We start from the raw sequence: 12,909 nt of genomic DNA on the forward strand, positions 1-12,909 counted from the left end.
CCCCATCCCCTCCCCCTCCCCCCACCCCCCCTAAAAAAGGAGGAAAGTGAGACACAATGACGAAGAAAAAGAAAGGACTGAAATATGAAAGATGATAACTAAGGTCTTTAATGATGTGCAGGTGGAGCAAGTTAGTGACAGCAGGTCTTGGAAGAAAGAACTAAATACCAAAACTAAACAATGTCAGGCTCTTAGAGCAAGGGCAGCAAGCTCTGAAGTTCACTCTCAAGGCTGACGTGGCCATGGAAAACAGAGAACCCCCCTCCAGCAACTCCTAGCCGCTCCCAGCCCGGCTCCTTAGGCTGACGTGGCGTTGGTGAGCTTCCGAGCTCCCAAGCGCTCCACAAATTTGTGGAGCGCTTGGAGCTCCCAACTAGTGAAGAATTTAACAACCCCCCCCCCCTGAAGTTATTGATTGCAGTTTTGACAAAAAACAGTGAAATCTGCCCAAAATTGAAGCAAAAAAATCCGACCTTTTGTGTGCAGCGGAGGCTTGGACTGGATTCGAGCAAGGGCGATCGGCGGCGGCGGAGGTTGCGGGAGACGGTTTGATTCGACGGCGGGTTTGATTCGAGCAAGGGCGATGACGAGGCCTGGACTGGATTCGAGCAAGGGGGCGACGGAGATGAAGAGGACTCGGTTGGGGCGACGGAGATGAAGAAGACTCGGTTGGGGAGATGAAGATTTGGGGCGACGGAGATGAAGAAGACTCGATTGGGGAGATGAAGAAGACTCGGTTGGGGAGATGAAGAGTTTTTGTGTAAATTTTTTTTAATTGGTTGCACAAGATTCCATAAATGAGCCACCAGAGTTAAAAATTAACGTTGAGTGAAAATATAATTAATTGGCTGCACAAGAACTAAAATACAAGATGTTTAAATTTAATTAAATGTAATGGGTAAAATATTAAAATAGAAGAGGGGTTTTTTTGATATTGTTGGAGCTCCTAACTAGGAGCTTGTTGGAGCTCCATAAAATAAGGAGATGCTCCCAAGGCTTATTTTTATAATTTTTTATACCAAAATGCTTAAGAGCTCTTGAGAGCTTGCTGACTAGGACTCCCAACTGAGAGCTTGCTGGACTTGCTCTTATAGATAACAAATGGGGCAATAATGAATCTCTGTAATTATATCCCACAATCTTATGAAAAGAGTACCATAACAACATTAACTTATTTTCTTCTACATGCATAAAGTGAAAAGATGAACTGTCACTGAATTTGGAAATAATTTAGTATCTTAATCTGAAATGAAGCGTGATGAGTTGATGCTTAAAGATTCCATGTAGAATATGAAGTGTTCGGTTTGCGGGCAGAGGAGAGTAACTGTAAAGAAGAGTGATACAAGATCAAACATAAAGAATATAATAAGATTATCCAACGATAGATGCAGGTAATGGAGAGGAAAACTGCAATAAGGGACCTGTGGATTCAAGTGGCCTTTGCAAATATGACATTTAGGCTATGAGGCGTAATAACATCAGAACTATGCTAAGCCCATGGCAGAAAGCAAGCAGCTACGGAATAAACAGAGGCCACTGTAGAGAAATAGAGAAGGTCAAAATCATTATTCACCCTAATCTCTCTTAAATAGAGATTAAGAGGATATTACAAAATAGGTATTGAGATAAAATCATATCTAATCACATCTCGTAATATCTCAATAATATCTCATAATATCTATCTGATCTAAATACCAATAATATCTAACACTCCCCCCTCAAGCCGGAGCATATATACTATATACGTCTAGCTTCTTACAATGAAAATAAAACGACTAGTTGCAAGATGCCCGAAATACTTGAAGACGTCAGGAATCAAAAATTATAGTCATAGCCAAAAGAAACCAGGGTAAGTCAAAAGAAATCCTAGGCAGGTAAAGCAATAGAAATCATAGGTGGGTACGCCAGTTGAAACCTAAGCAGGTAAGCCAGTAGAAACCCTAAACAGGTTAGCTAGTAGAAACCAAGGCAAATCAGCCAGTAGAAATCCTAGACGAATCAACCAGTACAAGCAACAAGAAAAAGGAACACATGATTGATCCGTTGTTTGTTCACTCAATCTTGCTTTTGACGTCCTTTGACGGGAAAGATAATAAAACCAATGCACCTTGCTAAAATGAGAATATTGAAGTTCTAATTGAAGAAGGTTCGGACGATGAAGGCGTTCACCAGGAAGGTGGTCGGGGAGTGCTATTCACAGTGAACAATACTGTAGGCACTATTTATGAACAATACCAAGGTGGAAGTTTTTTGGCTAGGTTTTATTTGTGGCTAGGGTTTTTCTAATTTCCACTGCTTTGATGCCATATAGAGAAATAGAGAAGGCAAAGGTCATTATTCATCTAACCATAGCCTCTCTTAAATAGAGGAAGATATTATAAAATAGGTATGAGATAAAATCATATCTAATCACATCTCACAATAACTCATATTATCTACTTGATCTAAATACTAATAATATCTAACAACCACTAATGAAGGTGACCTAACTCTCTATGGCCTATAAAATTGTACATCTTCCAAGTTTCACTTTAAACCCAAGCCCGTGACAACGCCCCACAACCCCTTCTCCACCCCATACCACCCCCTCCCACCCCACCTAAAAATATACTGCATGCTCGCACACCAGCACATACAAAAGAGAGAAAAAAGAAAGAAAGAAGAGGATGAACAAAATCATGAAAGCAAACTTATGTGTTGGTCTAGGTTCATCTTCTGTTAAGGAAGCCTCCTGTATTAATGTAGCAAAGCCTTTTTTACAGTGTCATTTCATTTTTCTGAGGTCTAAACCTAGTCATGGATACTACATTAATTATGATCCTCTTATAGCCACTGGCATGCCTGGTTTGTCTTGAAAATATACGAGATAAACCAAGTATCCGCCCTAATCTAGTCTCAGTTGAGGCAGCCACTCCATCAATCAATCAATGACCTGTTTCTTATCCTATCGTTTAGCAAATTGTCAGTATGACAAGTTTTGGACATGCTCATGCTGAATGCCTGCTATCATCATGCTAATTCTAAAACCTCAACTATGCTGATTTAGCTGAATTAGGTAATATTTTCAAAACTTCGGATAATGGCGAATGATTGATCCTATATCATGAAAACAATTACTCTGCTGATCAGTCCAAAAAACCGCCCTTTGGTTCATCTAGTACGATTATCAAATTCACAGTTCTTAAGTTTCGTGTTCATCATTAAAAGGATAGGTGCTGAATCTGCTGATCAGTAAAACAAAACACCCTTTGGTTCGTCTTGTATGATTATCAAATTCACATTTCATAAGTTTCGTGTTAATCATTAAAAAATAGGCCTTATGGCCTCCTCTAGCATAAGTTGCACGTAAAGGATAACTGTACTTTTTGGCAGGCATAAGATAACGCGTGAAAGCATGTAGCAGGAAGAGCCAATGAGTTGCTTCATAAACAGCATAGTTTAGAGAAGAGTTTCACCTTCGCATAGAAGGAAGCTGCCCTGTAAAAGTCCTTTGCACAAAAAGCAGCATCAGCCTGCAAGGGACAAAGTCACATCAAATGTAGGCAACAAATTATGGATTGAAACTTACTGTAAAACAGATGTAAATGATACTACAGAATCAACTAGTACCACCATAAATACTCTAAAAATTTTCAAGTGGCAGAATCAAACAGGTGTTGCACATTACTTGTACTAAATACACTTGGTCTCTCTGGAACGGATTGCGGCAATGGGCTAAAGCAGCAGCATATTCCTTCATGTCTAAATACACTTGCCACATGTCACGGCCTTCATCATGCACAGAAACCTAAGGTACAAGTAACATTAAAGGGGACCTATGGAATAACAGATGCAGCAACTAAAATGAGAGCTTGGTATAAATGGAACTGACCTGGAAGATAGAACTTTCATCATATGCGAAAAAAACTCCAGCAGTGGCATCACTGCACAGTCCAATTATACCATTTGAAACAGAGTCTGATGCATGATTAAATTTGAGCTCCTCTACAATTTGTTGACTAATTCTGTTGAGAACCTGTTAATAATGTGTAAACATTTTGGTCATGTGTATCTAAAATAATAACAAACTCCCTCATTAATAGGGATACGATATGAACATAGAAAATATTATAATTATGATCCCATGGGAAGAGGTAAATACAACAGACTAAAGCAGAAGACATTTATAACAGTTAGGCATATCCTAATATTCAATGTGATTGAAGATATTGTTTTTTGCTCTATGTATAAACAGATTTGAAAACTAACTAATTGGCCACAACCAATAAGTCAGTCTAATTTGCATCATAGGAGGCCCTAAGAAATCTAGCACCCAACATGAAGGACTACTGCATTGAGAATCAAATATTAACAAGTAGTTGACTGTGAAACTATCCTTCTTGTTGTTGTCGTTGTTGTTGTTGTATTAATTCCAGTGCTCATAAAGAACTGCAATTTTCTGGTATCCAAGAATTTGTACCTTAACCTTGTTTCCCATTAGAAGCAGATAATGAAACTCGGAGACTGCGAGAGATCTTGGTTTAACGCAATCACCCAACTTGGAGTAGTCCAGGAGGCCCTTGTTTTCAACAAAATTCTCATCCCCACTGGTTGAACTGCTCAAGAAAAACCAAACAGATAAAGCTTTTGAGCGCAATAGCTTAAACTCCCAGACAAATATAGGTACGATGAGAAACCAAACGCAAGGACATTACACAATATATGCACTAAAAAACAAGTTAAAAGAGACAGTACCTATGTTGTGCTCCAAAATTTAGATCACCGTGATATATCCCAGCACCAGACAACCAGGCAAAATATTTGGCCCTTCTTTGATGAATAAAAAAATGTAGTTCACTGCAAATCATGTGTGAAATACATCAGATCATTATGTAACAGGTACTCTCTTGGTATTGACTTCAAAAGAATATAAAACAACGTACAGAATTCTAAAAGGTTGTAAGCTTAAAGTATACGAGGGAAAAAAATATAATCAAGGGAATGGACCAAGCCACAAAACCATGTAACAAGAAAAAACAAAAATATTTTTTCCTCCCCTTGACATTACAAAAATGGAATAGTGGAGCATACACCATCTGTTAAGTTTCTATCAACAAATAGACTATCAAGTCCAGCAAAAACTGTGAGATGGCAACCGAGCGCCACCTGAGAGCAATTTAATTGGCAAAGCCCAGAAATCCATTTTCAAAAAATTGTGCTGTTTAATGTGATGAGTAAAGTGGAAACATTCTCCACTTCCAAACACCAAGGCATAGATAAATTCATTAATCATAAGGCCCAACTCTCTTGAGATCATAATGGTGGGGAACGTAGAAAACCTGTAATATCATAGCAAAGTCAATATGCAGATTAATGTTGGATGATACACCATCTCTTCTCCATATAATCAAGCTCCATTTTGTTAACCACTTCTAACTTCAGATCAGAAGTATAAGGAGAAAAACCCAACATCCCTTGTTTCAATCCTTGAACCAAGAACGCTTTAGAATTATTTCATCTAAACCTTAATCAACATATATACATTTCACCAAAGTAGTCCTATAGGTGCATCCAACATACTTCTTTTCACCAAACCAACACAATTGTTCTTCACTCATCTACACTAATTCGCCAATAAAGAATAGAAGATAAGATAGTGGGGTCTGGTGTCAATTTCCATTATTACCCTGTTTCCTCTAATGTTTTTCCAGCTTCCTTGTCAATGAAAGAATATCGACTGGCTTAGAGAAGTTAGTTACTTACCTACAAATTTTCTCTTCATTAAACTACTGAAACATTGGGATGGAAAATGATAGGACTATGAGAAACAAAGAAAAAGAGTGCCCACATAGAGAGACATGTTCTTAGATGTTTCTTTCTCGAAGCTGTAGCAGAAGCTACAATAGACAAAGGGAAGTACAATCTGTGAAGAAACATCTATCGCCCGAAGCTTCTGTTTCTACAGAACTTGAATGGTGATAGTATACAATATATGAGCTTTATTCTCCAATACTAAAGGGCTAAGGATTACACGAGGATACCATATAATCATTGCCGTTCTCATTCAACACATTCATTTTAGACTAACTAGAATGCTTTCTCTTCTTCTCTACCAACCTCATCCATCCCAAAATAAGCTATCACCCAAACAAATACCCTGGCCAATCCCGCCAAATAATAGAAGAAAAACATCAAACATGTCAGTGTATATTTATGTGTCCGTGTAACAACAACAACAAAAGACCATGCCCTCTCTGAAAGTTGATACGAAAAACAATACTTGCCTATTTGGTATTTCTCCAGGAAGCTCCATGAAATGTACTGCACGATCTGAATAACTAGCAAACACCGTCTGCAAAAGTCTTAAAGAGTGTCAGGAACATATTATCCAAAGAACATTGCTTTCATAATCTTATAGTCTTGCTAAATCAAGAGATAACCTCATGATCCAATAACTTTTATGCCTCATTAAAATTATAGCTGTCAAAATATATATATATATATATATATAATAGACAATTCTGTGAAACTTAGACGCAAATCAAAACAAATAAAGGCTTTATTCCCCGTCATGTTCTCTTACATGGAATACATGTAAAACAGGGCAAAATTAGATTTTTGCTCATCTTCATCTTGTAAATTCTTCAAGGATCACCTACAAATTCTAGAAACCAGATGATTAACTTGAAGATATGTGATTTATTACATTTTCGAAAGTTTTTCTCAAATATGACAAAGACTGACAACTGCCATTGTGGGATAAATGAAGCATGTTCAAGTTATAGTTTGCCTTATCCCGACTAGATCTGAAATTTTTGTTTTTTGCTGCAGCTTGCATCTTGAGAGAACTGATTATATGAACATATGGGAGATGCAAAAGGAACATATTATGATTGCATTCACATTTCATAAACTAAACACAATGTACTGTGATTTCGTCAAACAATCAGCAACGAGATGAATGAAATTGCCGGAATTGCAGCTGTATGGTTGAGAGAGAGAACCAGTATATTCTTAAATAACAAGCCGATAAAATTATCTACACTAGTATCTTGTATCAGCCCCATATAAAACCCTATACCTCTTCAGTAGTTCAGCAAATCAAATTTAATATACTACATTGACCAAGGGAAGTTTGCAGGAGAATAAAGTGCAGGACTCATGAAGAATGAAGATGTTACCTCCAATGAACCAATGCCTGTGAAGGAGTATAATCTTGTTGGTGTGACCGCCATCACATAATACCTAGTAGAACTAATTACAGCAGCAGTTTCCATCTGAAATACATGCATAAATAAACTGATGTTACTATCAACAAAATAAATCGTGGGTAAATAGGTAAGAAAAGAGACCATATTAAAATCAGCAATTCTGTCTCACCTGCAAGCCCATAATAGCTTCTGGGAGCTCTGTTAGCTCAAACAGCAACTTAACATACTTTTCCTTCTTATCTGCCTCATCAACTGCCATCTCGTATATTTCTCCATTCTCCGTACCAAGGATGACTTCCCGAGTTGAAGCTAAATCCAAAGAAATAGATAAAAATGGCTAAGATACACTAGAACAATGATCCGACTATTAAAGATACAGTCCCACTAGTCCCTACTCCCTAATTATGAAATATTTAATATTCCTCTTTTACTATCCAGATGATTCTCAAAGTACTCTTGAATGATCAATTTGTTCACAATTTTATGAATGCTGCAAAGTTTTCAAAAATATTTATTACATTTCTACAGTTATTTAGTTAAGCCTTCAAAACAGCATATAAGATGCTTGAAGAATATTGATCTATGTTCGTAGTGGTGTCCATGTCAAGTGTCAAATTTTGTTGTTTTGGAGTTATCATGCTTCATTGCGGGTAATCTAGAGCTCAGAAATTGCAGCATCATTCATTTTCCAGACGTGCCAATGTATTATTTAATGACTATGTAAGTACTTAGTTCAGGATTGAAGTTTCCTACTAAATAGGAGAATGGATATCAATAGAGTTGAATGGAGAAAAAGAATTTAAGTAGCAAAACAAGGTGCTTTCAGATAGAACTTAAATGTTTATGTTGTTTGGACATGTTTATGACTTAAGATAGTTATAGTATTATAAACTATTATGCCACTGGTTGAGTAAGTGGATAACATCTATGGATCAGAAATTGTTTCCCAGATGAAGTCATTGTTCATTTTCCCAGAAAGATCCAGAAATTGTTTCCCAGATGAAGTCATTGTTCATTTTCCCAGAAAATGAAAGGGAAGTCCATGTTTTTATATAAAGTTGAGTATTTTTTTATCTTTTTCATTCCTTTTATTTGGAAACTTTGCAGAAGACTTCCTGGTCCTTGAAATGAACTGGCAGTTTACTAATTTACTACCATTGTGCCTGAAGTTCAGGAACCAAACTTACATATAATCCGAGGGGGCCTAGATAGATAATATCGATAAAATCAAATAAATATTCATATGCCCTCCAACATTTAGGTGAGTGCAGCTGAGGTATAGAAAACTCTCACAGTGAAGATAGATAGATATAGGCATTTTGACTTCCCATGTTGACACAATTAGCTTCTTAGTCACTGTCTTACAGTGGAATGCATACTATGCATCCTATGGGTAGTATCATAAAAGCTTACATTTATCCATTCGATACTTTACATTATTCGTTGTATAACTCAAAGTTCTTTCTTCTAATACTTCCTTAAATGTAAGCTCCAAAATGTATAATTGACAACCAGAAGGAAGGATATTTGGGACTTAACTCATATAAATCAATGAACTGTTGGGATTATTTTGTACATATTGCACACGACTCACTGAAGTTGGGTTATTCGGTCCAGCACCTCTATATGTATGTACCAATAGATAAAACTAGTGCTAGTGATTGATTAGAGTGAGAATGGTCATTGAAATGTGAGAGTGAGGGTTAGCGAATAAAAAGATCAATAATTTATTAAATAAGCAGGTTCTTACTCATAGATGATTTTTCCTGTAGGTGCCCGGTGGACATAGGCTAAAATGGTTGTTTTGTTTGAACCATGTTATATTAGTGGGCTTTATGTAGGGCACCTAGAAGAACTAGCCTCTATGAAGCTAGCTATTATAAGGAGGGAGGGAACCGAATCTCTTATAAACCCAGAATTAGCTCAGCATCTAGTCAAATTGGGACTACATGGGCCCGAAAATATCATCACACTTCCACAGTCCCAGCACCCAAGCAGACTGATTTTGCACTAGCCTAATCCAAATCAAACATTGAATCTCAATATCACCCTTTGGCATTGCACGGGAACACTGTGCTATATATGCTCTTAACTTGTAACCGGGAACATGAGGTTGGCTCTGATAGCACGAGAGAGAGAGAGAGAGAGAGAGAGAGAGAGAAAGAGACTAGCTCCTAAAGCGAGCTGATTCAGCTATGTAACACAAATCCCCGCAATTAACTCGCTATTTAGTTAAAGTGGGACAAAATGGACCTAAAAGTTTTTGCTTGATGGTTTCTCTCGTGTGCTTATGTGATTGAAAAGGGTCTCTATCTCTAACATGAACTTCAAAAACTACTCAATTGCATACCATAAAAACGCCAAGACTTAATCCTCATCAATCTGTTGCATGCATAAACGCCAAGGAAAAGACAAGAACCCACCTTCAGTGATCTGCTGCCGATTCCAAGCAACAGCATTGACAACTAACCCCTTCAACCTCGTCAAAATCCTCGGCTTAGCCCATTTAGCATGCGTATAGTAACTCTCAGCACCCCCACTCCCAACCACAGTAACAATACAATGACTCCCCCCAGGATCAAGAAAAACCCTATGCACTTGCTGATCACCGCCTCGGCCACCGGACAAATCAAGATCTGCCCACAAATCAAAAAAATAATTTACAAATAAATAAAAATCTAAATCCCTAGAGTGACTCGACTTCCATCATCCCACATAGCTTCTATCATCCCACATGGCATCCGTCATAGAATTTCTCCAAGCTCCTACAGCTGCTCGTTGAGTCTGTAACTCGTCTTCTTTGTTGGAGTCATCGTCTGCATCAGCAACATTTCATGGAGCTTCTAGTGGAGGATCATAAATGTCGAAGTTCAAATCTCATAACATCATAAAGAAAGAAAAATAAGCATTTTTCAGCCATTAACCCTTTGGACCAATCTCATCATGATCGCTGAAACCAAAAACCCTATGCACTTGCTGATCACCGCCTCGGCCACCGGACAAATCAAGATCTGCCCACAAATCAAACCAATTGAAAAGTTTGAGAAGAGTTATAACTAAGGTTAGGGTTTTGGGGGGAAAGGGTACCGAAGGAGTCGGCCATGTTGAAATCGTAGCGGATGAGGAAGCCCTTAGAGGTGCCGAGGACTATGACGTCGTTGCCGGCGGCCATGGAGGTAATGACGCCGTGGCCTTTGGAGGCGTGGCCGACCAGGAGGTCGACGGAGAAGGCGCGGGCCGATGTGGGGTCCATTGGAAGAGATTGGATCGGATCGGATCGGATCGGAGGGATCGTTTTGATCCTTCGAGTCAAATAGTTTTTAAAAAGTACAGTTCTTTTGTCGAACGTAAAATTAGTTTACCATGTATGTCTGATCGCCGCCAAAAGAAAACCCTTCGCCGACGCCACTCTCAGCGACGAGGACAGCGATGCGAATGATTCCTCCATCAACAGGATAGAACAATCCAGCAAATGCTTTGAGGGACTGAAGCAGGATGGAGGACAAATTTTCAAAACAACCCTTTTTTAGTTTTAAAAATCGGCCCTTTTAACTTTTATTTAACATTTTATTTTCATTCTAGTTTCAGGGCCAGTTTGGATTTGTAGGGGTGAAGGTAAGTTAAGTGGGGGTTAGTCATCTAGAACTTAAAACTGGAACTGAGATAATTTGTGGGATAAATTTTTAAGGTGTTAGAGGTTTCTCTTCCCTTGGTTACACCCAATTTGGGGGTAACAATTTTTATACTATTAGGGTGACAAGGGATAGGGTGAATTAACTTCACCTCCTAAGTGTTCCCAACAAGGTGAATGGAGAGTGAATGGCTTCCCTAACTTCCCTTCACCTCATTCCCCTCAATCCAAACAAGCCCTTAGGGGGGGTTAGTCACCTAGAACTTTTTAAGTAAACTGTGATAATTTGGTAAAGTGGGATAATATTTTGGCAGCTGCAGTAAAATTGTGGAACCAATGTATGGGTAATCTTAAAGTGGTAATTTGTGTAGATAATTTGTGGTGGGATAATGATGGATCATATTATGAAGGTTGATGATAATTTGGCTAGGGATAATTTTGGTGGGGTAATGGTGGGTCTATAATTATATTTGCTTAATAATTTATATATTAAACATAATTATAATTTTGTAAAGCTAAATTCTAGTAATAACTATAAATATATAACATAAAGCATCAGCTATTCTCTCAATAATAAAATTATTCCCTTCCCTTCTCTTCCCTTCACTCAGTTTCCCTTAACTTCCCTTCACCCCCTACAAATCCAAATAGGCCCTAAGGGAAACTGAGAGAAGGGAAGGGAAGGGAGTTCCTTTTTCCTTTGTAACATCCCAATTTGGGGGGTAACAAATTTTATACTATTAGGGGGTGAACCAAGGGGAACTAGGGTGAATTAACTTCACCTCCTAAGAGTTCCCAAATAAGGTGAATGGAGGTGAATGGTTCCCCTAACTTCCCTTCACCCTCATTCCCCTAAATCCAAACAAGCCCTCAGTGAGCTAGTTGAAACTAGTTCGAAAATACTAGTGGTTCCGTTTGCATATCATGGTGTTTTTGCTAAAAACAAAACATCATGCGTTTGAAAACCATGATGTTTTTTTAGCTAAATCACACAACACTTATTTCAAAACACATTTTAAGTATTTTCTGCGTTTGGTAACCATTGCGTTTGTGCCGTTTTCGTTTTGTTTTTAAAAACAAAACAAAACGTGTTTGGGAACCACTCCGTTTTTTTGTCTAAAACACCAACAACCCCAAACTTTCATCGGGTTTCTCAAAACAACATAAAGGTGTTTTTGGTCCGTTGTTTTCATTCCTCCCCAAAAAAATCACCGCGAGCTCAGATATGGCCCTTGTCTTCCCCCAAACCCTCTTCCCCGACCGCGTCACCGTCGCCCAAACCTCCAACCCCGAGCTCGTCGCCGGCGCCCAAACCTCCCGTCCCCATCTCCGGCGCCCAAACCCTCGTCGCAGTCGCCGTCGGACGTCGCCCAGATCATCAAACCTCATCTTTGTCGCCCAGACCCTCCGATCTCGTCGTCGCCGCCCCGATCCTCCAGATCTCGTCGCTTCCAAAGAGCTAATCGTCGTCGACCAAGCTTCAGGCCGACTTCCACCATCGCCGTCGCAACCAGATCGCCGTCGCCAAGACCTGTAGAAGTCGTCGTCTCCCATCTTAACACACTGTAAGCATGTATACTCGAGCTGATTAATTTTTCGAATTTAAATTCTTGTATTTATTTTATATTTAGTAATGAGTAATGAGCAAAATGTTAATTTTGGAGGGTATTTACGCAAAAATCGTAGCTTTGGGTAATTATGAAGACGGTAATTATGTATCTGAAACACAGAGACTTTGCGCTGTGTATAACTCTTTTTGTTATTTCCCCAAAGTATTAAACTTCTAGCTTGTTTGGCTCTGAGATGTCTACTTAATTTCTTTTCCCATTTCCAAAATTTCAATATCTAGAGCAATTTTGTTGAGTTTGTACGAAATAAATTGTTTTAGAGGGTCTTAACAATGACTGAAGTCTGATATAAACATAGCTACCATTTTACTTAAAGAGCTTAGCATAAATAATCAGCTTATTAAACTGTCTTTCTCCCCTATTTTGGATCAATAATGAAAGGGAACAATCACACTTGTTATGGCGACACCGGTGGTGCATCGGCTAGTTGTCGCCGGTGACATCGCCGGCACCGGTCACC

At 38.6% G+C, this 12,909-nt stretch overlaps 1 protein-coding gene across 1 annotated transcript in view; it reads right to left on the reverse strand.

The window, feature by feature from the left end:
• LOC109851462 (vacuolar protein sorting-associated protein 18 homolog) overlaps window positions 1-10,725 on the reverse strand; it is a 42,713-nt gene extending 31,988 nt beyond the window's left edge. Inside the window, exons 1-10 of the mRNA XM_020421596.1 lie at window positions 10,278-10,725; window positions 9,614-9,826; window positions 7,360-7,499; window positions 7,161-7,256; window positions 6,264-6,331; window positions 4,735-4,836; window positions 4,460-4,595; window positions 3,872-4,015; window positions 3,668-3,787; window positions 3,456-3,512 (exon numbers count right to left, since the gene is read on the reverse strand). Of these exons, the coding sequence (XP_020277185.1) occupies window positions 3,456-3,512; window positions 3,668-3,787; window positions 3,872-4,015; window positions 4,460-4,595; window positions 4,735-4,836; window positions 6,264-6,331; window positions 7,161-7,256; window positions 7,360-7,499; window positions 9,614-9,826; window positions 10,278-10,443 (1,242 nt within the window). The 5' untranslated portion in view covers window positions 10,444-10,725. The remainder of the gene's footprint in view (window positions 1-3,455; window positions 3,513-3,667; window positions 3,788-3,871; window positions 4,016-4,459; window positions 4,596-4,734; window positions 4,837-6,263; window positions 6,332-7,160; window positions 7,257-7,359; window positions 7,500-9,613; window positions 9,827-10,277) is intronic.

Source organism: Asparagus officinalis, chromosome 8 (genome assembly GCF_001876935.1).
Source record: "Asparagus officinalis chromosome 8, Aspof.V1, whole genome shotgun sequence".
Taxonomy (NCBI): Eukaryota; Viridiplantae; Streptophyta; class Magnoliopsida; order Asparagales; family Asparagaceae; genus Asparagus; species Asparagus officinalis.